This window comes from Galleria mellonella, unplaced genomic scaffold, assembly GCF_026898425.1.
Source record: "Galleria mellonella isolate WM207_F2 unplaced genomic scaffold, CSIRO_AGI_GalMel_v1 utg778, whole genome shotgun sequence".
NCBI classification, from domain to species: domain Eukaryota; kingdom Metazoa; phylum Arthropoda; class Insecta; order Lepidoptera; family Pyralidae; genus Galleria; species Galleria mellonella.
In genome coordinates this window covers 1,513,208-1,536,606 of record NW_026442150.1, presented here as the reverse complement: position 1 = coordinate 1,536,606, position 23,399 = coordinate 1,513,208, and the positions used below count along the sequence as shown (strand labels likewise).

At 42.1% G+C, this 23,399-nt stretch overlaps 1 protein-coding gene across 1 annotated transcript in view; it reads right to left on the bottom strand.

Annotated features, from left to right (window-relative positions):
* Positions 1-186: 186 nt before the first annotated feature.
* Positions 187-23,399, bottom strand: part of LOC113510187 (putative U5 small nuclear ribonucleoprotein 200 kDa helicase) — a 44,018-nt gene continuing 20,805 nt past the window's right edge. The window contains exons 20-41 of the mRNA XM_052901306.1: positions 23,030-23,165; positions 19,981-20,212; positions 18,863-19,040; positions 18,187-18,293; positions 17,473-17,697; positions 16,413-16,594; positions 14,894-15,074; positions 13,734-13,943; positions 13,093-13,193; positions 11,351-11,481; positions 10,802-10,941; positions 9,857-10,093; positions 9,081-9,262; positions 8,086-8,257; positions 7,222-7,382; positions 6,143-6,294; positions 4,388-4,520; positions 3,843-3,990; positions 2,960-3,136; positions 2,273-2,407; positions 912-1,019; positions 187-470 (exon numbers count right to left, since the gene is read on the bottom strand). Of these exons, the coding sequence (XP_052757266.1) occupies positions 231-470; positions 912-1,019; positions 2,273-2,407; positions 2,960-3,136; positions 3,843-3,990; positions 4,388-4,520; positions 6,143-6,294; positions 7,222-7,382; positions 8,086-8,257; positions 9,081-9,262; positions 9,857-10,093; positions 10,802-10,941; positions 11,351-11,481; positions 13,093-13,193; positions 13,734-13,943; positions 14,894-15,074; positions 16,413-16,594; positions 17,473-17,697; positions 18,187-18,293; positions 18,863-19,040; positions 19,981-20,212; positions 23,030-23,165 (3,668 nt within the window). The 3' untranslated portion in view covers positions 187-230. The remainder of the gene's footprint in view (positions 471-911; positions 1,020-2,272; positions 2,408-2,959; positions 3,137-3,842; positions 3,991-4,387; positions 4,521-6,142; positions 6,295-7,221; positions 7,383-8,085; positions 8,258-9,080; positions 9,263-9,856; positions 10,094-10,801; positions 10,942-11,350; positions 11,482-13,092; positions 13,194-13,733; positions 13,944-14,893; positions 15,075-16,412; positions 16,595-17,472; positions 17,698-18,186; positions 18,294-18,862; positions 19,041-19,980; positions 20,213-23,029; positions 23,166-23,399) is intronic.

The window sequence follows — 23,399 nt, the reverse complement described above, 5'->3', positions numbered from 1 at the left end:
AAACAATAGAGAGTATCTATCTATCTATCTATCTATATCTAAAATTCGAAAGGTTATATAAAAAAAATACATCAAAAATGTCAGACACTTGTCAACAATAAAAAAGAAAGAAATGTCACTGTCAAATCATGGACTATTGATAACGGCTGCATTGTAACACCTTTTTATATAAAAAATAATACATAGTTCTTTCAAATCAAGATTTATTATCACTTAAAATATACACAAATTTATTCCGAATCACTCGACTCTGAGTGGGCGTCGCCTACTTCCACGTTGAACTTGTACTCCTGGTCGGCCCCGAGGTACGCGTCCGACATGAAGTACAGCGTGTACGTGTGCCGGCCAGGACTGCCGCACACGAAGTCCAGCCGCACCTTAGCGGTCCGAGCGAGGGACACCCGCTTGATTGAGAGGAGGGTGTTCGTTTTGGGGTCACCGATCACCACCCACCAGCCTTCTTCGCGTTTCTGGATAGCGGAAACAATTATATTATTTGGAATGGCAAATGGAAGACATTGTCGGCTCAAAATTATGGGAAATCATTTTCATGGCTATGTTTCGGTTTGAAGAGTGGGAAATGGCAGTGAATTTACAGGGTACAGAGGAATAACACCTGAGTCCTCAGGAATGGCGACGCATGGGGGTGTCATGGGCGAAATGGTATACTCTGTTATGTCCATGCTACTGCTCATGTCTATAGGCGACGGTTACCACTTTCCATCAGGTGGGCTGTCAGCTTGTTTGCCATTCTAAGTTGTATAAGACTTCATGGTTGATTTCATCACGATGTGCCAACTAGCCTGCTCTCATCCCCACCTGCCATCCACGTAGTGAGGACTAGTACCCCGCCAGTGTATACCGTTAGCGCAGGCGGTATTACCGCTCAATTATGTTCTATTAAAAAATACCTGAGGGAAGAACGGCGCGATGACTGGCCCTACGATGTCATCCTCTCTCTCCAGGGACACCTCCACCACGATCGGCTTGCCGGCGCTCAGTCGCCGCTCGTTCTTAACCTGCGTAGATAATAAAAACTATTAAATCATTTTTAAATTAATTACGTGGATTGCACGTGTTCGCAATTAACATCTGTCTTGCCGTGACCAGTATATGGAAACGTCGCCAAGTATGACGAAAAATAGTGTCCTACAAAAAAACTGACTTCAATATTGTCTGTAAGAGATTGCTTCTAGCGATAAGGCCTCCTTTTGTATATACACATTCTGTATAAATACTCCTTGTATATTCTTCATTCCATTTTATATTTTATATATATAAATATTCTTTGTGTTGTTTCTTTATTATAATTCTTAATATATGGATTTTTTTTAACCCCTGTGTGGGTGTCGTCGCATATTTCTTGTAAAATAAAGTTTCTTTCTTTCTTTCCTTGTATACATCACATTGAATAAATATGTACAGTATATGCACAGTAGTGCATATACTGTACATATTTATTCAATAAAGAGTTTATTATTATTATTATATTTAATTATTTTTATTTAAAAACTAAACTCGATTTAATAGTTTAGTTTTAATTTTCATTAAATTCTCTAAGTTAATCTGTAAACATAATTTTCATTGCTTCAACCGTTAACTGTCCACTGCTGTACATAAGCCTCCCTCATAAGGGGAGTTTTGCCAGTAGTTGCCACGCTTAGCAGGCGGGCTGACAATCATAGATAGGTTTTTTTATATACCACTGAGGTGGCAAACAAGCATACGGCTCACCTGATGGAAAGTGGTTACCGTAGCCTATGAACACCTGCAATACCAGAGGTATTACGCGCGCGTTGCCGACCCTGAAGAAACCTCTTCACCCCCCTTTTGAAGAACCCCATGCTGTAGTCTCTTGGGAAAACCTCAGCAGGGAGCTCATTCCACAACCTGAGTGTTCGTGGGAAAAAACATCTCTGAAACTGCGCAGTACGCGACCATTGAGGCTGTAGGACATGAGGGTGAACTCCCTGTCGATGGCGAGCCGTACGATGGTAGAAAGTGGTTTTGGGCATCATATTGAACAATTCCTCTGAGCACAATCCATTGTACAGGCGGTAGAACACGCAGAGTGAGGCAAAATCTCTCCTAAGACTTAAGGGTTCGATACCGCTTGTGAGCCTGGGATCATCGACAATTCTCATAGCTCGTCGTTGCAATGAGTCGAAAGATTTTTAGAAATTTTCAAGAGAGACTAATTCACGCCTTATCGGCACAAAAGCACAGCGGGGTTACCACATAATTTTGCATCAATAAAGAAAAAACCACTGACCTCATATGACAGTTCCACGTTGGGGTATCTGTTGCAGAAGCGCGCCACGTCCGCCATCTCGGTGGCGGACAGCTGCAGTAGTTTGGCGCGGGCATTGTCCTCCAGCTCCATCACGTCGAACACAGTCTCCACGTTCTGGAATAACAGAGATATTTACACATAAAAATAGATAGATGGATACTCTCTATTGTTCCCTCCATAAGATTACAATAGTAAACTTATTATAGATACAAACAATTACAAGAAATGATCACAGTGAGACAACAATGGGCGGTCTTATCGTTAAGAGCGAAATAGATATGTCCACATCGACAAAGACTTTTTAGGCGACATATGTGAGGCCGCAGTAAAGTGTGCAAATCACAACTACCTCCGTAAGACCGTATACGTTCCACCTATTATTTCTGCACTATGTATTGGTAGTATATGGGAAACGGTAGTCAAGTCTGCCATAAGTCACCAGAGGGAGACTTTGTACAAAAATCATTTGCTTGGGCACCTCTGTCTGTCTGTGTTTCTACCGTGAAGCAGTTGTTTGCATGGCTGTGTTTCGGTTTCGGAGGACCACCACTCATCCAGATGGTTGGGATGTGGCTTCAGTTTGTGACAGGTTGTTCAGTGAGAATCAGCAGGGGCTATCAATCCGAACAATTCCTCCAAGCGCTCCCCATGATATATTGCACCTACCTTCTCGGCGCAACGCTGCACCAGCTCGGGCGTGAAGTGCGGCAGCTGGCGCAGGTACGAGTCCTTGGCCCACATGGCCTGCGTCACCATCTGCGCGAGCTCCATGGCCGCCACGGCTGGAGACAGCCACCCGCTGCTCGACACCACGTCCACGCACGCCTGGATCAGACGGATCGCCTACGGGGCCGTACAAGTAATTTATAGTAAGTACAATTTTTGTAATCTAATATTATTATTAAAATTGTATTAAAAAAATAGACTTAAACGGTGACAAAACCAGTTATTTTAATTTCGAAATTTAACCACTAAACTGATTTTGATAGGATTTCTAGTCTCGAGATCACGGGCGGCGGTAGTCACTTACCATCAGGTGAGCCGCATGCTCGTTTGCCCCGTTTAAAACAAAACTCCGCCCGCACTAACGGGGCAATAGTGAGGGATAAAAAGGTAGGCCAGTTCTTTTTGATGGGTGAAAATGGTATGGTAACCCCGCCTGCGCTAACGGGATACGCTGGCGGAGCACCAGTGAAGGGTGATAGATGAGAATGAAGACAGGCCAGTTAGCCCATCATGATGAATTCACCAGGAATTAACCATGATAGTTTCCAGGGGGAACCGCGAGGAGGACGACCTGGTTGGGTATATTGCTAGCAATGGGATTCTCAGTCTCCATTACTAACAATCCCCTTCCCACCAAGGTAGGCCAGTTAACCCATTGTGATGATCACGGCCAAGACGGCCCGTATGGAGGTCGACCTTACGTCTTACTTTAGTCCCATTGCTAGCAATATACCCTACATTGCTAACAATGGGACTGATAATCCGCATGACTAACAATCCCTCCCCCCCCCCAACTATGTATATTAAGCTTAGTGAACCCTACCTTTGTGAGTACAATGGCGGTGTCGGCCTGCAATTCTGCGGGCAGTTGCATGCGCGACAAATGCGCCTGAAGTAGCACGTGTGCCTTCACGTGCGGCTCGTTGTACTTCACCGTGCCGCCAGAGGGCGCCGTCGGCTTGTGCGGCACTCTGTGCATGACGGAAATTTATTTTTATATACATATATTATATATCGTCTACCTAAAGGTTGTCTGAAAGAACGCCGAAGCGATAAGACCATCTTTTGTATATTTTATACACATATGCACGCACGCACGCACGCACGCACCCACCACGCACGCACACGCACACGCACACGCTCACGCTCACGCTCACGCACACGCACACGCACACGCATCGCACACGCACACGCTCACGCACACGCACACGCACACGCTCACGCACACGCACACGCTCACGCACACGCACACGCACACGCTCACGCACACGCACACGCACACGCACACGCACACGCACACGCACACGCACACACACACACACACACACACACGCATACGCAGACGTAGGCGCACACTTGTGTACTTACTTGGCGGCGAGTGCTTTGATGATGTTCTCCTCCCGGTGCCTGATGCAGAGGTCCGAGTACTCCGCGGCCGAGGATATGATCTCGAGCAGACCGCGGATCTTGGTCTTGTTTGTGAGTGAGAGGCTGAACAGTTCTGGCAAAGAAATATATATATATGTTAAGAGGCCTTCCAAATACCTTGATCATCATTATACCCACCATTAACTGTCGACTGATGTACATAGGTTTCCCCCATAAGGATGAGTTTTGCTAGTAGTTGCCGCGCTTGGCGAGCGAGCAGCGATCTATTAATTTGCCTAAAGATGCCTAGCTTAGAGGTCAAATATGTGTCGCAAAACGTGCGTGGACTGAATGGCGGTCGGAAATTGATAGCTAATATAATATAATACTAGTCTAATGGCAGCGGAATTAAACAAAATAATTCTAAACAAATAACAAGTTCAATAAAAAAAAATCAGTTTAAATGAAGCTATTATTATATTATATTTTTTAATAAATTTTTCTCTCTTAAGGAGAGGAGATGGCTAACTAACCCCCGGCAGTAGCACAGTCGGTTGGGGTTCAGGCCCCCAGGGAGAGAAACCGGCGTACAGTGCGGGCAGAATCTAAGAGCACCGCTCTCTGCATCTTTTCCGAGAGTGAGCCGCCTCGGAATCCCAACCGTCTGAGATGTTGTTCCAGACTGGTTGGGACAAGACTGTTCACTATATTTCGGTCACCTCGTAAGCCAAGTCGAGATAATTATTTCCTCTTCTTCTCGGTTTTGGCTTTCACGAGATTCACGTCATGTTCGATATGGTAACATCCACTAGGAATACTATTATTATTGTAAATTTTTATTGTCTCGTTTTGAGTCAAAGAATAAGTGGTCACGTTAGTGATGGCCTTTCTTTCGTCATGGTTGTCCAAAAGAACCCAATATATAGATATTGGAACGGTACCAATACCACTCGTGCCTAAACGAATAATTTTAAGTAATAATTGTAATATGGTATTTTTCTCAAACATGCTTGGAAATGTGAGCATAATTTTGACAATCTTCTTCGCGATAAATCAAAATTGCCGTACTGGCCAGATTCATGCGGGCAGAGGCCGGCAAAAGTTGTATGAAAATCCATATCTGTCGTGTTTTGCGGCCAGATAAATTACTATGTAAACTCATATCTGTCGTGTAATTTAAAAATGGAATGACCTTTTACTTTAAAACATGGCTACCAAGGAGGTAACTAATAAAAGATTTTATTTAAATTTCGAACTGGCTTGCAAATAGAAAGCTGTTTATTGAAGAAAAAAACAAAGGAACATTATGGCGCGTGAAAAATTATTATTGTTCGTTATTCGTCATTGAATTTAAAAAAGTAAAATTGTGTTTTTGATTTCCGCGTATTGTTTGAGAAAAGTACTATACAAGCCTTGGCCACAAATAGGCATTGATGGACTCACGTATGTGTGCCTCCGCTAGGCCTCGGCCCACATTTGCACGTTCGTCCATCAATGCCTCAGTTGCAGGCCGCTGCAGTAATGTACTACTTTATACCACAAACGTAGCAAATAAGCGTACAGTCTATATTATGGTAAACGGTCACTGTAGCCTATGGACGCCTGCGACACTAGGGGTGTCACGTGCGCGTTGCCGACTCTGAAGAAATCTACAACACTTTTAAAAGAACCCCATACTATAGTCTGTAGGAAAGACTTGTTAAAAAAATAAAAAAATTGTTAACCTAAATAAATAAGGTGACAACAAGGCTGTACCTATTGTGGTGTAGTTGATGTAGTAGTAGGAGGCGATCATGCCCAGGTTGAGCGGCTGCACGTCCATCTCGTCCTCGATGGCGATGCACTTGGACTGCTCCAGGTCCGTGAGGGTGCTCTCCACCAGCTCGGACAGGTGATCCGACAGGTGCCTGCCGGAGGATAATTGTTTAGACCAGCCTTTCCCAAAGTGGGTAATAACGCCCCTTTGTGGGTGCTGCAGGCTTAAAGGGGGGGGGGACCCAGAAAAAAATGGGGGCGTAGTAGAGGCTTGAGGTGTGATTTGTTGATCTTGAAGTAATAGTGGTTTTTAAGTAGGTGAAAAAATGGGGGGCCGCTAAAGCGTAATTGATTCTCAAAGTGAGCAGTAAACGAAATAAGTTTGGGAACCCCTGGTTTAGACTCTCGTATTACAATGTTAAAAATAGCAACTAGCAACCCACCCTGTGCCATGTGGTCCCGGCATAGAATAGGCACAGACTGTGAAAACTGCATCCAATTTGGTGCTATTTGTAATTTGGTACAATTTGGTATTTGTGTGAAATTTTTACATACGGGGGTCGCAAGATATTATTACATACTAAAGGGGTCGCAAGATATGTTTACATACTAAGGGGGTCGCAAGGTATGTTTACATACTAAGGGGGTCGCAAGATATGTTTACATACTAAGGGGGTCGCAAGATATTTTTACATACTAAGGGGTCGCAAGATATTTTTACATACTAAGGGGTCGCAAGATATTTTTACATACTAAGGGGGTCGCAAGATATGTTTACATACTAAGGGGATCGCAAGATATGTTTACATACTAAGGAGGTCGCAAGATATGTTTACATACTAAGGGGGTCGCAAGATATGTTTACATACTAAGGGGGTCGCAAGATATGTTTACATACTAAGGGGGTCGCAAGATATTTTTACATACTAAGGGGGTCGCAAGATATGTTTACATACTAAGGGGGTCGCAAGATATGTTTACATACTAAGGGGGTCGCAAGATATTTTTATATACTAAGGGGGTTGTGTCATGAAAAAGATTGAAAAACACTGCAACAAAAAAATAAAAAATATATTTACCTGTGCGTGACTCCTTGCAGATTGTAGTAGTTGGGGTTCTGCGTGAGACGGCGGTACAGGAACGTCCACGTGAGGTAGTCCACCGCGTCCTGTTTGTTCTCTATGGTCTTCGTCACGATCTCCGCGTTCATGTGGTCGTGTAGTCTATGGTCTAAGTGGCTCTGTTGGAAAACAAATGTATAAATAAAAAAAAAAAATTCATTATAACTACAAATTACTCTAGCCACGACAAAATAAATATAAATAAATAAATAACCGTACAAAACTATTAAATATGCCGTGGATATGGCGGCGGCTCAAGACAGCGGCCTTATGGCGGTCTATGGGGGAGGCCTATGGTCAACAGCGGGTAAATAATGGCCGAGATAGTAATGATTTATTATACAAACTTTTTTAAGTCACTCACACAAACAAGCCACGTGTCAGTCATGAATCAATCATGCAAATAATTTATTACTCAAATAATTCGCTTGTCCAAATCATTGCCGCCGGGAGGAAAGGGATTGTTAGTAATGGAGACTGAGAATCCCATTGCTAGCAATATACCCAACCAGGTCGACCTCCTCGCGGTTCCCCCTGGAAACTATCATGGTTAATTCCTGATGAATTCATCATGATGGGCTAACTGGCCTGTTTTCATCCTCATCGATCACCCTTCACTGGTGCCCCGCCAGCGTATCCCGTTAGCGCAGGCGGGGCAGTCACTCCATTTTCATCCAGTAAAAAAAAAATCCATTAACATCCATTAAAAAAAAAAGACTCCCACATTTCGGTCAGTTCCTGAGCCAAGTCGAGATATTTCCTCTTCTTCTCAGTTTCGGGTTTTCCTTATTATAAATAAGCTACCGTCATCAAATGGATCACCTCTAGCGGCAAACAGTCGTTGAGCAGCTTGGTGAAGAATGTCTTGTGGTGTGCGACGCACATGAGCACCGCGACCGAGTGGTCGTCCTCCAGGGGGCGGCACGCGCGCCCCAGCATCTGCAGCACCGTCGTGATCGGGTACTGCTCGTACGAGTGCAGCTTGCCGTTGTACCTGCACAAGGAAAACATGTAAGTTATCATTATCAGCTATTACCTGCCCACTGCTGGACATAGGTCTCCCCAATACACTGCCACAAAGAAAGGTCCTGAGTCACTTGCATTCATTGAGGGTGGGATATGGCGTGAATTTACTGGGTACAGAGGAATAACACCCGAGTCCTCAGGAATGGCAACGCATGGGCGGTATCATGGGCGAAACAGTATACTCTGTTATGTCCATGGTACTGCTCATGTCTATAGGCGACGGTTACCGCTTTCCATCAGGTGGGCCGTCAGCTTGTTTGCCATTCTAAGTTGTATAAAAAAAACCTATCCAAAAGTTTACTAAACTCAATTGCTACGCAGAATATCACTTTGTAACTGAACCATAAATTCAACTCCGAAACGTACACGCTTCCCTACCTACCTAGCTGATATCTATAAACAATAGGTAAAGGTCTCCACACTTGCTGACCATCTGTGTGGACGTAAACAAAAGGTTGGAAATGTTTGTGAAAGTAAGAAATTTTGGTGTCTCTTTAGCGGCCAACTTCGGTCGCAATACCTGCATGGGATTTCTAGGAATTTGTTACAAATGATTCATTAAAAACAGTCGATACACCCGAACTCGGCGTTACATGCAAAGTCGCTATAGCCACATGAATTTTGTACTAAAGTATGCTTTAAATTCAAGAGGCTTAAATTTAACGTCGCTATAGGCAAATGGTCGCTACAACCAAGGTCGTAATAAATGAAATCCACTATATATATAATGGCACTTTAAAAAACTACCTTTGCCGACTTTGTGGCAAAAAAAGTAGACTAGAGATACTGACGTGTGCGTGTCTGCGACGATGACGGTGTGCACGTGCGCGGCGAAGCCCCACGCCAGCTCGGCCGCCAGCACGCACAGCTGGATGGCGCCCGACTCCACCAGCTGCTGCACCACGCGCCGGTCGCTCGTCTCCACGCCCTCGTGCAGGTACGCCACGCCCGCCGCCAGCGTCTCCTTCAGCATCTGTGTGCCAAGTAACACTATGAGCACACTAAGCCATCATCATCTTCCTACCTTCACCAGAGTGAGACTTTGTATAAAAGTCTCATGGCAAACAAGCTGACGGCCCACCTTATGGTAAGTGGTAACCGTCGCCTATAAACATGAGCAGCGCCATGTACATAACAGAGTATCCTGTTTCGCCCACGATACCCCCCATGCGTTGCCATTCCTGAGGACTCAGGTGTTATTCCTCCGTACCCAGTAAATTCACTGCCATTTCCCACTCTTCAAACCAAAACACAATGCAAACACAACCGCTTCACGGTAGAAACACGAATGTGACAGAGGTACCCAAACAAACGACAGCTGTACAAAGTCTCCATCTGGTAAAAGCATGCGAACGGGACGGCATGAACCTAGCGAAGACCGCTAAGTACTTATGAACAGGACATCATTATCCTAGTACATTAAAGTGACTAGTTCGATGAAGTGTTTTTTTTTTTTTTATACAACTTAGAATGACAAACAAGCTGACGGCCCACCTGATGGAAAGTAGTAGCCGTCGCCTATAGACATGAGCAGTAGCATGGACATAACAGAGTATACTGTTTCGACCTTGTCGTGTATCCGCTTGAGGAAGGGCTGCATGAGGTCAGGGCGCGCGTGCAGGAACCTGGTGGGGCGGCCGTGCGCGGCGGCCAGCGCCAGCAGGTCGGCCGCCAGCAGGCGCGCGTGGCGGCGCGACGGCACGAACACGGCCGCGGGCCGCGAGCCCGCCACTCGTCCCAGCGCCGCGTATATCGGCTTCGTCATGGCCGCTAACCGGGAGCCCGCGTGCGATATGTTGAAGCCCTGTATGAAATCACATTATATATATATATATATATATATATGTAATTTAGTTTTTTATTTTAATATACGAACCACCCAGACTATGTCATGTGTATTTTAATCGAGAATATAATAATGAAATATATGATATATATTTTTTTTATATATTTAATTGTAAAAGACAACAGGAATTCAAATAATTTCGTTTTTTAGTATGGTGTGATATGATGTAGTGTAATGTGGAGTAGTGTAGGATAGTGGAGTGTATGTAGGATAGTGGACTGTAGTGTGGGGTAGTGGAGTGTAGTGTGAGGTAGTGGGATGTAGTGTGGGGTAGTGGGATGTAGTGTAAGGCAGTGGGGTGTAACGTAGTATAGTGGAATGTAGCGTAGGATAGTGGGGTGTAACGTAGTATAGTGGGGTGTAACGTAGTATAGTGGAATGTAGCGTAGGATAGTGGAATGTAGCGTAGGATAGTGGGGTGTAACGTAATATAGTGGGATGTAGCGTAGGATAGTGGGGTGTAACGTAGGATAATGGAATGTAGCGTAGGATAGTGGGGTGTAACGTAGTATAGTGGGATGTAGCGTAGGATAGTGGGGTGTAACGTAGTATAGTGGGATGTAGCGTAGGATAGTGGGGTGTAACGTAGGATAGTAAGGTGTAGTGTAGTGCGGTGTGATATGGTGTAGTATAGTGTAGTGCGGTGTGGTATAGTGCAATGCATACCTGTATATGCAGTTCGAGCGGCAACGGGCGTACGCTCGGGTGGAAGTTGAAGGTGGCGTTGGCGTTGCAGCCGAGCCACTGCGCCACGTCGCGAGCGTCCGCCAGCGGCAGTGACAGCGCCACTATGCGGATCGGCCGACCTGCAAACGGGCAAACATTTTTTATTATAAAAAAAAAACGTCGTACCACTCATAAACGCAGAGGGAGACTTTGTACAAAAGTCGATTGCTTGTGTACCTCTGTCCCATTCGTGTTTCTACCGTGAAGAAGTTGTTGAGTACAGTAGCATGGAGTACAGATTAAAATACACATATAAAGGTACAAGAGGCGGTCTTATCGCTAGGGCGATCACTTACAGACAACCTTTGGTTAAAGGGGAACATATAGGTACATAAAGATGTGGCGCAGGAGTGAATTAATAGAGAGATAGAAAGAGATAGCAACGTTGGATGTCTCATTCCAACTTACAGACTCGCTAGCAATGTCGATTCACTTGCCACTTATGTAGAGGGTCAGAGGTGTATATAAAAGTAGGGGAGGTGGACTGACCGATTTGCGAGGCGATGTACCGCATCCTGGAGCAGACCACCTCGAGGACGGGCCCCTCCTCGCCGCCGAGGAGTTGCAGCGCGTCCACTATGAACAGCGAGACGCTCTGCACGCTCTTGCGGACTTTCCATCTGTAATCAAAAGTTTTATAATGTTTTATTTATTTATTTATTTATTTATTCTTAGATAACTGGGATCCATTCTTGTTAGTAAGTGTACTTAAAAACTATGTTAATACTTAATTACTAATAATGATCTAGTCCTCTCGGAGAGCATTTTCACGAGAGGACTATCCAATTTATTAACAAACATGTTCAGGATACTGTTGCTACTCCCGCGTATTCGACGTAAAAACGAAGCTGTCTTTTTACGCCAGACTGCGTCAAAACTACTTATTTATTTATTTATTATTTATAATACTATTATTTAGAAACCAGCGGCCCGTCCCAGCTTCGCACGGGTGGTCATTTTTACATTTTAAAAAGTTGCCATTAAGGCTGCACACGCGACGGCAGCTTAAAAAATGGAGTAACTTCTCCCGTTTTCCCAACATTTCCCTTCACTGCTCTGCTCCTATTGATCGTAGCATGATGGAAAGTATACTGTAACCTGCCCAGGAGTATGAAGAATAATTGTACCAAGTTTCGTTAAAATCCATCGAGTAGTTTTTGTTTCTATAACGAACATACACGACAGACAGACATAAATTTTACTGATTGCATTTTTGGCATCAGTATCGATCACTAATCACCGCCTGATAGTTATTTTGGAAATATATTTCATGTACAGAATTGACCTCTCCACAGATTTATTATAAGTATAGAATATTTAGACAATTAAAAAAAGAAACATTTTTACGAGTCTTCCTTCAGTTCATAAGAGCGATTGGTTTACAAAAACCGGTCAAGTGCGAACCGGACTCGCGCACCGAGAGTCCCAAACAAATTATAAATGGAAAACACAACTGCAAAGGATTGCTGATTTGAGTATTTGATATTAATTTAACCTTAACGCTTCGACACTTTGCTGAGAAAAAAAAAACAATTGTACTAAAACAATTAAATCGATTATGACAAAATTTCTATGGGACCCACCTGTAATTATATGCTTTCACACAAAAAAAAGATTTTTCCAAATCGGTTTGCAAGTAGGAGTTATGTGGTAACAAATTACCTCCTTCTTTTTTGAAGTCGGTTAAAAAAAGGTTCTTGTTAGACGGACAGACAGAAATTCATACATATATGTTCTGTTCTGATGTCATATTGCATTATTTAGATTTATTTCCAACATTGGAATTATGATAACTCCAACACCCGAGTCCTCAGGACTGGCAACGCATGAGGTGTATCATAGGCGGAACAGTATACTCTGTTATGTCCACGGTACTGCTCATGTCTATAGGCGACGGTTACCACTTTCCATCGGGTGGGCCGTCAGCTTGTTTGCCATTCTAAGTTGTATAAAAAAAAATCTTCAGAACAGACTGTCAAGTACATTTGTTGGGGGGAAAGGGATTGTTAGTAATGGAGTTTGACAGAACCATTGCTAGCAATATGCCTTATTAGGTCGACCTCTACGTGGTTCCCCCTGGAAACCATCGTGAACAATTCTTGTTGAATTCTCTAATGTAATTTGGTACATGATTGTAAACTTTAATAGCTATAGGCGACGGTTTCCACTTACCATCAGGTGGGCCGTCAGCTTGTTTGCCATTCTAAATTGCATTAAAAATAGCCACCCACCTGCGCGACAGCACGTCCCATTTGTCAGCCGTGGTGATGATTATCTGGCCCTTGTTCAGCAACTTGTGATCGGTCGCCGTCTCGCCAGTCAGCTGCACCACCTGCGAGCAAACTCAACGTGTTAGATAGATACCATAGAACAATATACTTTTTTTTTAATGGTTGATAATGGAGTGGTAACCCCACCAACGCTATCGGTATACACCGGCAGGGCACCAGTGAGGGATGATAGGTGAGGATGAAGCAGGTCAGTTAGACCATCGTGACGAATTCATTGAATTGTTCACGATGATTTCCAGGGGGAACCATGTGGAGGTCGATCTGATAGGGTGTATTGCTAGCAATGTCGAACTCCATTGCTAACAATCCCCCCCCCCCCAATAAATATACTCTATGAAATACAAACGGGCGAGAAGGTATAGCTCCAGATAAAAATATAAACTAGTGTCCGACTGAACTTTCGGTTTTGCTTTCGGCTAGTTTCGGCCAGAAATTACACTTTCGGCCTTAGTTTCGGTTGTCTGAAATTTGTTTTTTTTTTTTTTTTTTTAACTTCCAAGAGTAATTCATAATTTTAACCGTCATGTGGGTTAGCTCGTTTGCCATTCTAAGTTGTATAAAAAAAAGAACCTGCTATTTACCTTCAGGTTGAACCGCGTGCCAAACTTGTGATACCAATCGGCGAACACGATGTCGGCGAGCGCGTCCTTGGGCAGTAGGTAGACGGCGCGCGGGTTGTTGGTGGTGGACAGCAGCCGCAGCAGCGCCAGCTCGGCCACCACCGACTTGCCGCTACCGGACGGGGCGCCCACGAACACGTTGTCGTCCGAGTTGTATACCGCGTTGAACACCTGTATAATATAGTATATGTCATATATGTGTAAGTATATTTGTTATTTATATATATTTATTTGTTTATATATGTAATTTTAGTATGTATGTATATCAATAATTACTAGTACCGCATTCGAGTATTCTGACACTTGCCTATGGTCGACTGGGAGAGAATGCTTTTAGCATTAAGTCCGCCATGTACACATATTTGTACTAATGAATAAATAAATAAATAAATAAACACCTGCCCGAGATGTCCAGATTAATGGTATTATAACAATAAAGAGATCAGAACAACTCGATTTTGAAGGTGAATAAATTTGTATAAAAAAAAAAAATATTTAATACTTTATTGTACACGCCAGTTATAAGAATATGACAGAGCTAATCAAAAGTACAAAGGCGAGCTTAACTCTGATAGAGTTCTCTTCCAGCAACAGCCAAAGTGGAAAGGAGCATCAGTGTCAGCGGGTAAAGCGGTGTACAATATTGGGACAATTATTGTTCTTTATTGCACAATAAAACTTTGTATAGGTGGCGAGCTTAATGCCATATGGCATTTTTTACCAGCAAACGATTAGGTAAGAATAGAAAGCGTTAAGGGCAGTGGTGACCAACGTTATACAAAAAAATAAATTATATATATATATATATATATATATATATATATATATATATATATATATATATATATTAATAATAATATGTACTTATTTAACTATTAATACGTAATTAGTGCTGAATTTGTTGACTTAACAGATAATTGGACAATTCTCTTTGGAATATGTAAGCTTACTTAATATACACAGGTGATACTTTTTTTTTAAATTATTTAGTATTTCATTCAAAATAAATACATTTTAATAGATCGAGACAAAAATGATCGTATCTTTCAAGTTAGAACTAAGAATTGGAACAAGTCGGATTTCGTTCGCATTTTGGTCCTTCGAGCCGGATCAATAAATACCTGCGTCTGCACGGGATTGAACTGCGGGAAGGTGTCGTTGTACAACTCCTCGTATTTAGGGTTCCTCAGGGCGGATATCGGCAGCGGCTGCAGGTCTAGCAGTTCGGTGGGCGGTAAGTTCTTCTCGGGCAGGATCAAATGGCGGAAAGACACCGGCAGCTGCGTCTCCGCTGCTATCCATCTGATAAAAAATATTTAATAATTTAAAAGGGGCATACTTTAGCATAAAAACCTTAATTAGTTTCCAAGGTAAGATATAATCTTTTTCATGTCCCATTATTGGGCATAAATGGGCTTATTATGAAGGCTTGAAATTTGATAGTTTTACAGATTAAAGGGCATGTCTGTAAGCGTCTATTACGACATTCCGTCAGGCAGGTCATCAGTTTATTTTGCCACTATAAGTATCATACAAAAACTAGGTAACAAAAATATGTTACGACATCTTCTATACACTTCTGTTCATAGCTGAACATAGGTCTACCCTTATAGGGAGTTTTGCCAGTAGTTGCCACTTGGCAGGCGGGTTGGCAACTGCAGTTAGGCTTTTATTATTTCAGCCGTTAACTGTCCAGTGCTGAACATAAGTCTTTCCCATAAGGGGAGTTGTGCTAGTAGTTGCCACGCTTGGCAGGCGGGTTGGTAACCTCAGTCAGGCTTTTACAGATGTTTTAAGAGGGACGCTGCTGCCCATCCCTCCACCCTATCACAAAAGCTTCCCCAGTCGCCACCTACGATAGCCACGAGAAAGCGGTGGCCCACTCTATGCCGGGACCACATTGCAATAAAGTTTCATACAAAAATTATCCTTCTCCATCTAATATAAGTTTTTCGCAAGAAAATTTTGCCAATAACCCTCTCCTGGGTCACGTCTATCTCTATACCAAAATTCATTACAATCGATTTAGCGTTTTAGGCGTAAAAGCGTAACAAACCAATTCACTTTCAGGTTTATAATAAGATTTCTACTTATTTATAAGATTTCTTTATATCTATTTCATGTATTTTATTACTCCTCTCCATCCAAAGGTTGGCTGCAAGAGATCGCTCTTAGCGATAAGGCCGCCCATTGTTGTCTCACTGTGATCATTTCTTGTAATTGTTTGTATTTATAATAAGTTTACTATTGTAATCTTTTGGAGGAAACAATAAAGAGTATCTCTCTATCTATTTCATGGCTATTACCACCTTATAAGAAGACACTTCCAGAGGGAGACTGTACAAAAGTCGATTGCTTGGGTACCTCTGTTCCATTCGTGTTTTTACCGTGAAGCAGTTGTGTTTACATGGCTGTGTGTCGGTTTGAAGGGTGGGATATGGCGTGAATTTACTGGGTACAGAGGAATAACACCTGAGTCCTCAGGAATAGCAACGCATATGGGGGTATCATGGGCGAAACAGTATACTCTGTTATGTCCATGGTACTGCTCATGTCTATAGGCGACGGTTACCACTTTCCATCGGGTGGGCCGTCAGCTTGTTTGCCATTCTAAGTTGCATAATAAAAAAAGAACTTCACCTGTCAGACACCACCCTGAGGAAGTATTGGGGCGGCAGCGGCTCGAACACCGGCACGAACAGCTTCACCTGGTGCTCATCTTTACTGTACTTCTCCTTGAGCAGGAAGTACTCGTGGTGTAGCACCACCTCGCTGTCCACGTCCTCCACGAGGATCCAGAACGCCTCCGACTGCCCGTGGATCTGAAACGGGATTTTATATTTTAACACTAGTTATAACCCGCCGTTTTCCTTGCGTCATTGAAGCCAAGTACACATGTTCTACCTATATGTTCTCCTTTAACCAAAGCTTGTCTGTAAGAGATCGCCCTAGCGATAAGACCGCCTTTTGTACCTTTATATGTATATTTTAATCTGTACTCCATGGAGTAGCATGCTATTGTATTTCAGTTGGATTGTTTATTTTTATGTTTTTGGTGCAATAAAGAGTTAAATAATAATAATAAACAAAAATAAGAAACAATGAAACAATAGCATCTGTACAGTTCATTTCCATTCCAGTCGAGAGTAATCATAAGCTATATAGTTCTGATATCTATATTTTTTTTTGACAGGTGAAAATGGTATGGTAACCCCGCCTGCGCTAACGGGATACGCTGGCGGAGCACCAGTGAAGGGTGATAGGTGAGGATGAAAACAGGCCAGTTAGCCCATCATGATGAATTCATCAGGAAATAACCATGATAGTTTCCAGGGAGAACCGCGAGGAGGTCGATCTGATTGGGTATATTGCTAGTAATAAAGTTGCTAATCCCCATTACTAATAATCCCTTTCCCCCCGCAACGTGATGGGTTGTATGTGCGTAGACATCTCTATGAGACGAGAACTAGTGCCTTTATAAATGCTTTAAAAAATAGATAGATAGATAATTTATTTACATTACTTACAGCACACAAATAACAATACAGACATACACATAATACACAGTAAAAGAGATAAAAGAATGACAATAAAAAAACAACAAAACAAAAAAAAAAGCTAAATATATAAAATAACAATTTCCTTTGTTTTTTTTTCCGTTCACGCGTGCGCCATAGTAACGTACTAGAAATGAACTCACCTTCTCGTCCCACTGGAAGTCAGGCGTGATGGTGAGCTCCACTCGGAGGGTGGACCGCGTGATGGGTTGTATGTGCGTGGACAGCTCCAGCTTTGGGAACTGGTGCACGTATTTGTGTATCATCTTGCCCAGTTTCGGAGCGCGCACCAGTTCGCCGATCTCGTTCGGTCCCAACTCGTATAATTTCTCCCATGGGAAATTCTTTTTCTCTAATTTCTTGACGACCTGTTACGTTTTAATAGTACATTACTGCAGCGGCCAGCAACTGAGGCATTGATGGACGAACGTGTAAATGTGGGCCGAGTCGTAGCCGAGGCACACATACGTGAGTCCATCCCTGTCAAATTTTATCAAAATCGGTACAGTAGTTTAGTTTTTAAATCAAAATAATTGGTATTATCATTATTGTCAGTTTTTTTTATGGGACACAATTTTTATTTATATTTGTTCATTTTATGTCGTGTGGTGCCCTGCTTTGAACGGGCCATTCCCTCCATTCCCGGGGGTGTCATAGAGTGCGACAAAGGAACTTAACGGTCGAAGGATCTGCAAAAGTGCCCTATAAGTATAAAAATACATCACCAATGTCTAACAGGTGTTGTCAAACCGTCTGTCAAGCGTGGCAACCACTGGCAAAACACCCGAATGGGGGAAGTTCTATGTTCAGCAGTGGACAGTGAACGATTAATAGAATAATTATAATAATATACTGACCTCTTCTGGCATTTTCCTGAACTGCCTGAGCGGTGACATCGACTGCCACATGCGTCGGTCCACCATTTTGCATAGTGCCAATGTCTTGTCCACTAGTTGGGCCCAACCTTAAACAAAAGGGGGGAAAGGGATTGTTAGTAATGAAGACTAAAAAATCCCATTGCTAGCAATATACCCAACCAGGTCGACCTCCTCGCGGTTCCCCTTGGAAACTATCATGGTTAATTCCTGATGAATTCATCATGACGGGCTAACTGGCCTGTTTTCATTCTCATCTATCACCCTTCACTGGTGCTCCGCCAGCGTATCCCGTTAGCGCAGGCGGGGTTACCATACCATTTTCATCTAACAAAAAAAAAAACCTTAAACAAAAGAAAGACATATACATTTCTTTATTTATGAAACATGAGATACAGGTGTTCTTGATAACATCAATAGAAGCTAAAACAATACTTTTTGAAAATTTTATCTGTCTGTCTGTATGTTTGTTCCGACATCAAATCAAAAACTATACCTCAAACCGAAACAATCATTAAAAAATGCAAGTGGATTTCCTCCGTTATAAATTGATTAGTAAAAACACATTGAGAACAAGGCGACTTTTAGTCGCAACCTAGGCTGTCGTGCGACTTTTAGTCGCAAACCCGACAGACATGCGACTTTTTGTCGCACCCACCTCTGTGCAGCACGATCTCGAATATCGCCCGCAGCAGCCGACAGGCGGACTGCGTGACGTACACCATGTCGGCCATGAGCGCGAACCCCTCCAGTTTCAGCTGCGATATGTACGCCTGTAGCAGCACGTTTATCTTGGCCGACGGCTCTTCTATGCTCTCCTTGATTGGGATAGGGACCTGACAATCGTTAAAAAAAAAAATAAAAAATAATATAAGTAATATAACGCTTGCGACTATTTTAAACAACTTATAGTCCTTGTAATTTGTAATTTGTGCAAAAGCGAGACACGCAAAGGGCCAAATGTCCCCTACCTGAAGATTTCCGGATGAAGTCGAAACAATTGCCAGATTCGGCAAACACAGTGAGTTAATTTTTTTCTATTATTAATTTAAATAATCCATTCGAAGAAGATTATTTCTATTGTAATAAAATCCCTTGTCACAATATTATTTGTATTTTTAAAATTTATATAAATTTTTTATCCGATGTCTGTTTGCCGTTTTCGGTTAATTCGTTTAATTTGAACGACGCGCGACTATTAATCGCAACTTGGACTAGTCGCAACAGAGCCTCTTCATCTGCTTATGAAGCCCCAGTATAATTGAGAAACTAAATGATGCTTTCAATCGCAACTGAGAACAGTAGCGGGTCACCCTATGCATTAATTTATGCAGCTCCAGTAATGTTGAGAAACTAAACACGCGACTAGTCGCAGCTTGCCCTTTCAATCAGCTTATGCAGTTACAGTGACGTTGAGAAACCAAAAGTAACCATGTGCGACTATTAATCACAACTAAGAATAGTCGCGACTCACCCTCTACATCAATTTATGTAGCTCCAGTAACGATGACAAAATAACATTCAACTAACGACACGCAACTATTAATCGCAACTGCGATTAGTCGCAACTCACCCTTTCCATCAGCTCCAGTAATGTTCAGAAACTGAACTAAACGACGTGCGACTATTAATCGCAACTGCGACTAGTCACCACACACCTTCTCAATCATCTCCAATAAAGCTTCAAAAAATTTAACTAAACGGCATGCGACTATTAATCGCAACTGCGATTAGTCGCCCGATAAATCGCAACTGCGACTAGTCGCGTCCACTCACCCTCTCCATGAGCTTGTGCAGCTCCAGCTTCTCCTCCTCCCGGACGGTGATGTTCTTGAACTCGGCGGAGAGCGAGAACACGCGGAACAGCTCGATCTCGCCGAGCGTGGGCCGCAGCAGCTGATTGTACGACTGCATCGTCTCGTACGTGCAGTAGAAGTGGGACGCGATGCGGCCCAGCTCCGTCGGCTGGAAGTGGCCCGACTTGCGCTCGTACTTTATCAGGCCCGCCCTGGGACGGTGGAACGAGAGAATTTATTTTTATTTAAAAGGTATACACAACTGGGAAATTGGGCTTTGAATCAATAAAACAAGCTCTCCAATATTATTTTATATTGGTGTTCTCTACTGTGCTACTAGGAAGTCAATGCAAGTCTGCTCTCTAGCGCATAGAAGTATCGTTCGAAAAAGAGTGGGACGGTGACGTAGGAGAGTGAAAGTTAAATACATGAGTCATTCAATATCAATCTTTAGTCAAATGAGAGATTAATTTTTGTACATTAATTTAAATAATATCAACAACAACAGAGGGCCCACCATGAAATGTTTTCCGAAATTTCGGAGCCAAACGAAACACAAATACACTCCTCGCAAAAATTAAGGGAACATAAAAATTTTTGAAATTTTTGGGTGATTTTCAACAGGCTGTATTTCAGTGAAAAATAATCGTACAGGAAATTTAAAAAAAGGGTTTTGAAGCTTGAAAACTCTAGTTTTCAGATTTTTTGGTTAAAAAATTTTTTGAGCTCCGGTTTCCATGCAATTCTTAAACAAAGCTCAAAATAATTTTTTTCTAATTTTTCTAGGTTTCGTTTTTCACTCTATGGGCATGGAAAAATTTTTTCGAGCTACTCCATTGTATAGGTCTCTTAGCGTGTTTATTCAGCTTCAAAAATCGCTTTGGATGGCTCAATTACGACCATTTGTCTCCGAGATATCGAACTTTGAATGCAAAAGCATCCTTTTCCGTTCAACTGCTAATATCTCTGGAACTACTGGTCGCACAGCAAGCAAAAATTTTTCTTAAAAATTTTTTTGATTTTTTTCGATTTTTTTTTTGATAATTAATTTTTAAAAAACAAAAGATTGAGTAAAAAGTGAAAAACAAATGAAATTATTGATTTTTGAATGGATTAGGGTGAGTTTAAGGGACAAAAACCTTGTTCCCTTATTTTTTCCAAAATTTCAATCAATTGGTCCGGGAAAAACCGTTGAACCGATCGCTCCAAAGATTTAGGGGGTTCTTTAAGGAACAATAGACTGTAAAATTTTCCTCAAACCTTAGCTTTCCCGCCCATATTAGCGAAGATACAGCCAAGTAACCAAAAAAGGAGAAAAAGTCACTTTTTTCCACTTTTTTCAATTCAATGTTAGAGGTGGAAAAAAATTTTTTCTTCACTAACTCTTGACTGTGCTTAATTGGAAATTTTATGCAGATAAAGAAACTCGGCGCCCGCTTGCTGTGCGACCAGTAGTTCCAGAGATATTAGCAGTTGAATGGAAAAGGATGCTTTTGCATTCAAAGTTCGATATCTCGGAGACAAATGGTCGTAATTGAGCCATCCAAAGCGATTTTTGAAGCTGAATAAACACGCTAAGAGACCTATACAATGGAGTAGCTCGAAAAAATTTTTCCATGCCCATAGAGTGAAAAACGAAACCTAGAAAATTTAGAAAAAAATTATTTTCAGTTTGTTTAAGAATTGCATGGAAACCGGAGCTCAAAAAATTTTTTCACCAAAAAATCTGAAAACTAGAGTTTTCAAGCTTCAAAACCCTTTTTTTAAATTTCCTGTATGATTATTTTTCACTGAAATACAGCCTGTTGAAAATCACCCAAAAATTTCAAAAATTTTTATGTTCCCTTAATTTTTGCGAGGAGTGTATGATGTTAAAATTACATAATACATGCCGTTTGGAAATATTTAAAATGTTAAAACATTGTTCCTTTGGACTTTTACGATAGGATGTATGACGAACGAAATGTTAAACTCCATTTATTGGTCAGATTTTGGTATAAACAAAAACGCGAAATTGAGTCCGAAATTTCGGAATTTCATTTCATGGTAGACCCGCAGGTTACAGTCAATAACATTATAAACATTTCTATAAAGATAACAGTTTGAACTAGATTGAGACCCAGACAGGTGTACACACAGCATGGTTAGCAGCAAGCAGCAAGCAGTTGGCAAACAATGTTAAATTATAAATTATATAAAGAAAGCATATGAATGTGGTAAACAACAATATTTACAACTAGCGGCGCGCCCCGGCGTCGCACGGGTGGTAATATTATTGAAATTGACGTATTAGTATTGACGTACCAGAAGGAGACTTTGTACAAAAATTCTTAACCAAGTTTTATATGGCAACGTATTCTATGATTAACGTTTTAGTTTGGTAGCAGAGCACTGTTTAAATCATCAAATGTTACCACATTGAAAAATGTTCAACTGTTTTTTTTTTAATTGACAAATAATTGCGACGTAGCCACACCTAGGTAAGTTACTAACTCGAAAGCTTAAAAACAGCAACTAATAGCTATAATACTAATACTCTTGTTGCCAGGATTAAATCGCTCGAAAGCCCCGATATAAAATTTTGCAGAAACTTAAGAAATGAAGTCTTTTGAGTAAAAATAATAGGTGTGTATTAACAAGGGCCCTCACTGGACACTGCAAACTAAACAAGCATATGGCCCAACTAGGCTTATGCCCAAAGTGTTTGAAGATTTTGTCACAGTGAGGAAGAAACGCGGCAGCACTGAATGTGTCGCTGCAGCCCACTCATACATAAACGATATATCGTCTTTGGAAAACACACTCTGTGTCCTGAGGAGATAAAAAACGTCGCTACAAAGAACATCTTAAAATTCCTATCGCTGATAGGAATTAGCGGCGAACTTTAAAAAAGGGCGACCACAAAAGATCACGGAAAGGACGCAGTGTCACAGGTTTTTGTGCCTGAAAAAGCCTGTCTTACAGTAATAGTAATAGGTAAGCTAAAGTATAAACGCCCTCAAGTCTAAACACTTAAGGTACAAACTCACTTATCCAGCAGATTGGCCGCGGTGTGTATGAGATCGGCGCGGTGCAGCTCGAGCAGCGGGTCCTCTTGCAGCTTCTCCGGCGTTACACCGTACAGGGTGGGCTGACGCAGCATGCGGATGTAGAGGTACGTGTAGCCTGTATGGGACATGAATGTATGTATTAGCCGTGCTCCCTCCCATAAACCATAAGGGGGCATTCAAGGGCTTTTTTTATTGATGATAATGGAATTGTTAACCCACTTGCGCTAACGGTATACACAGGTGGGTCACCAATGAGGAGTGATAGGTTAGAATAAAAAGTCAGGTCAGTTAGCCCATCGTGATGAATACACCAGAAATCCAGCACGATAGTTTCCAAGGGGGACCACGT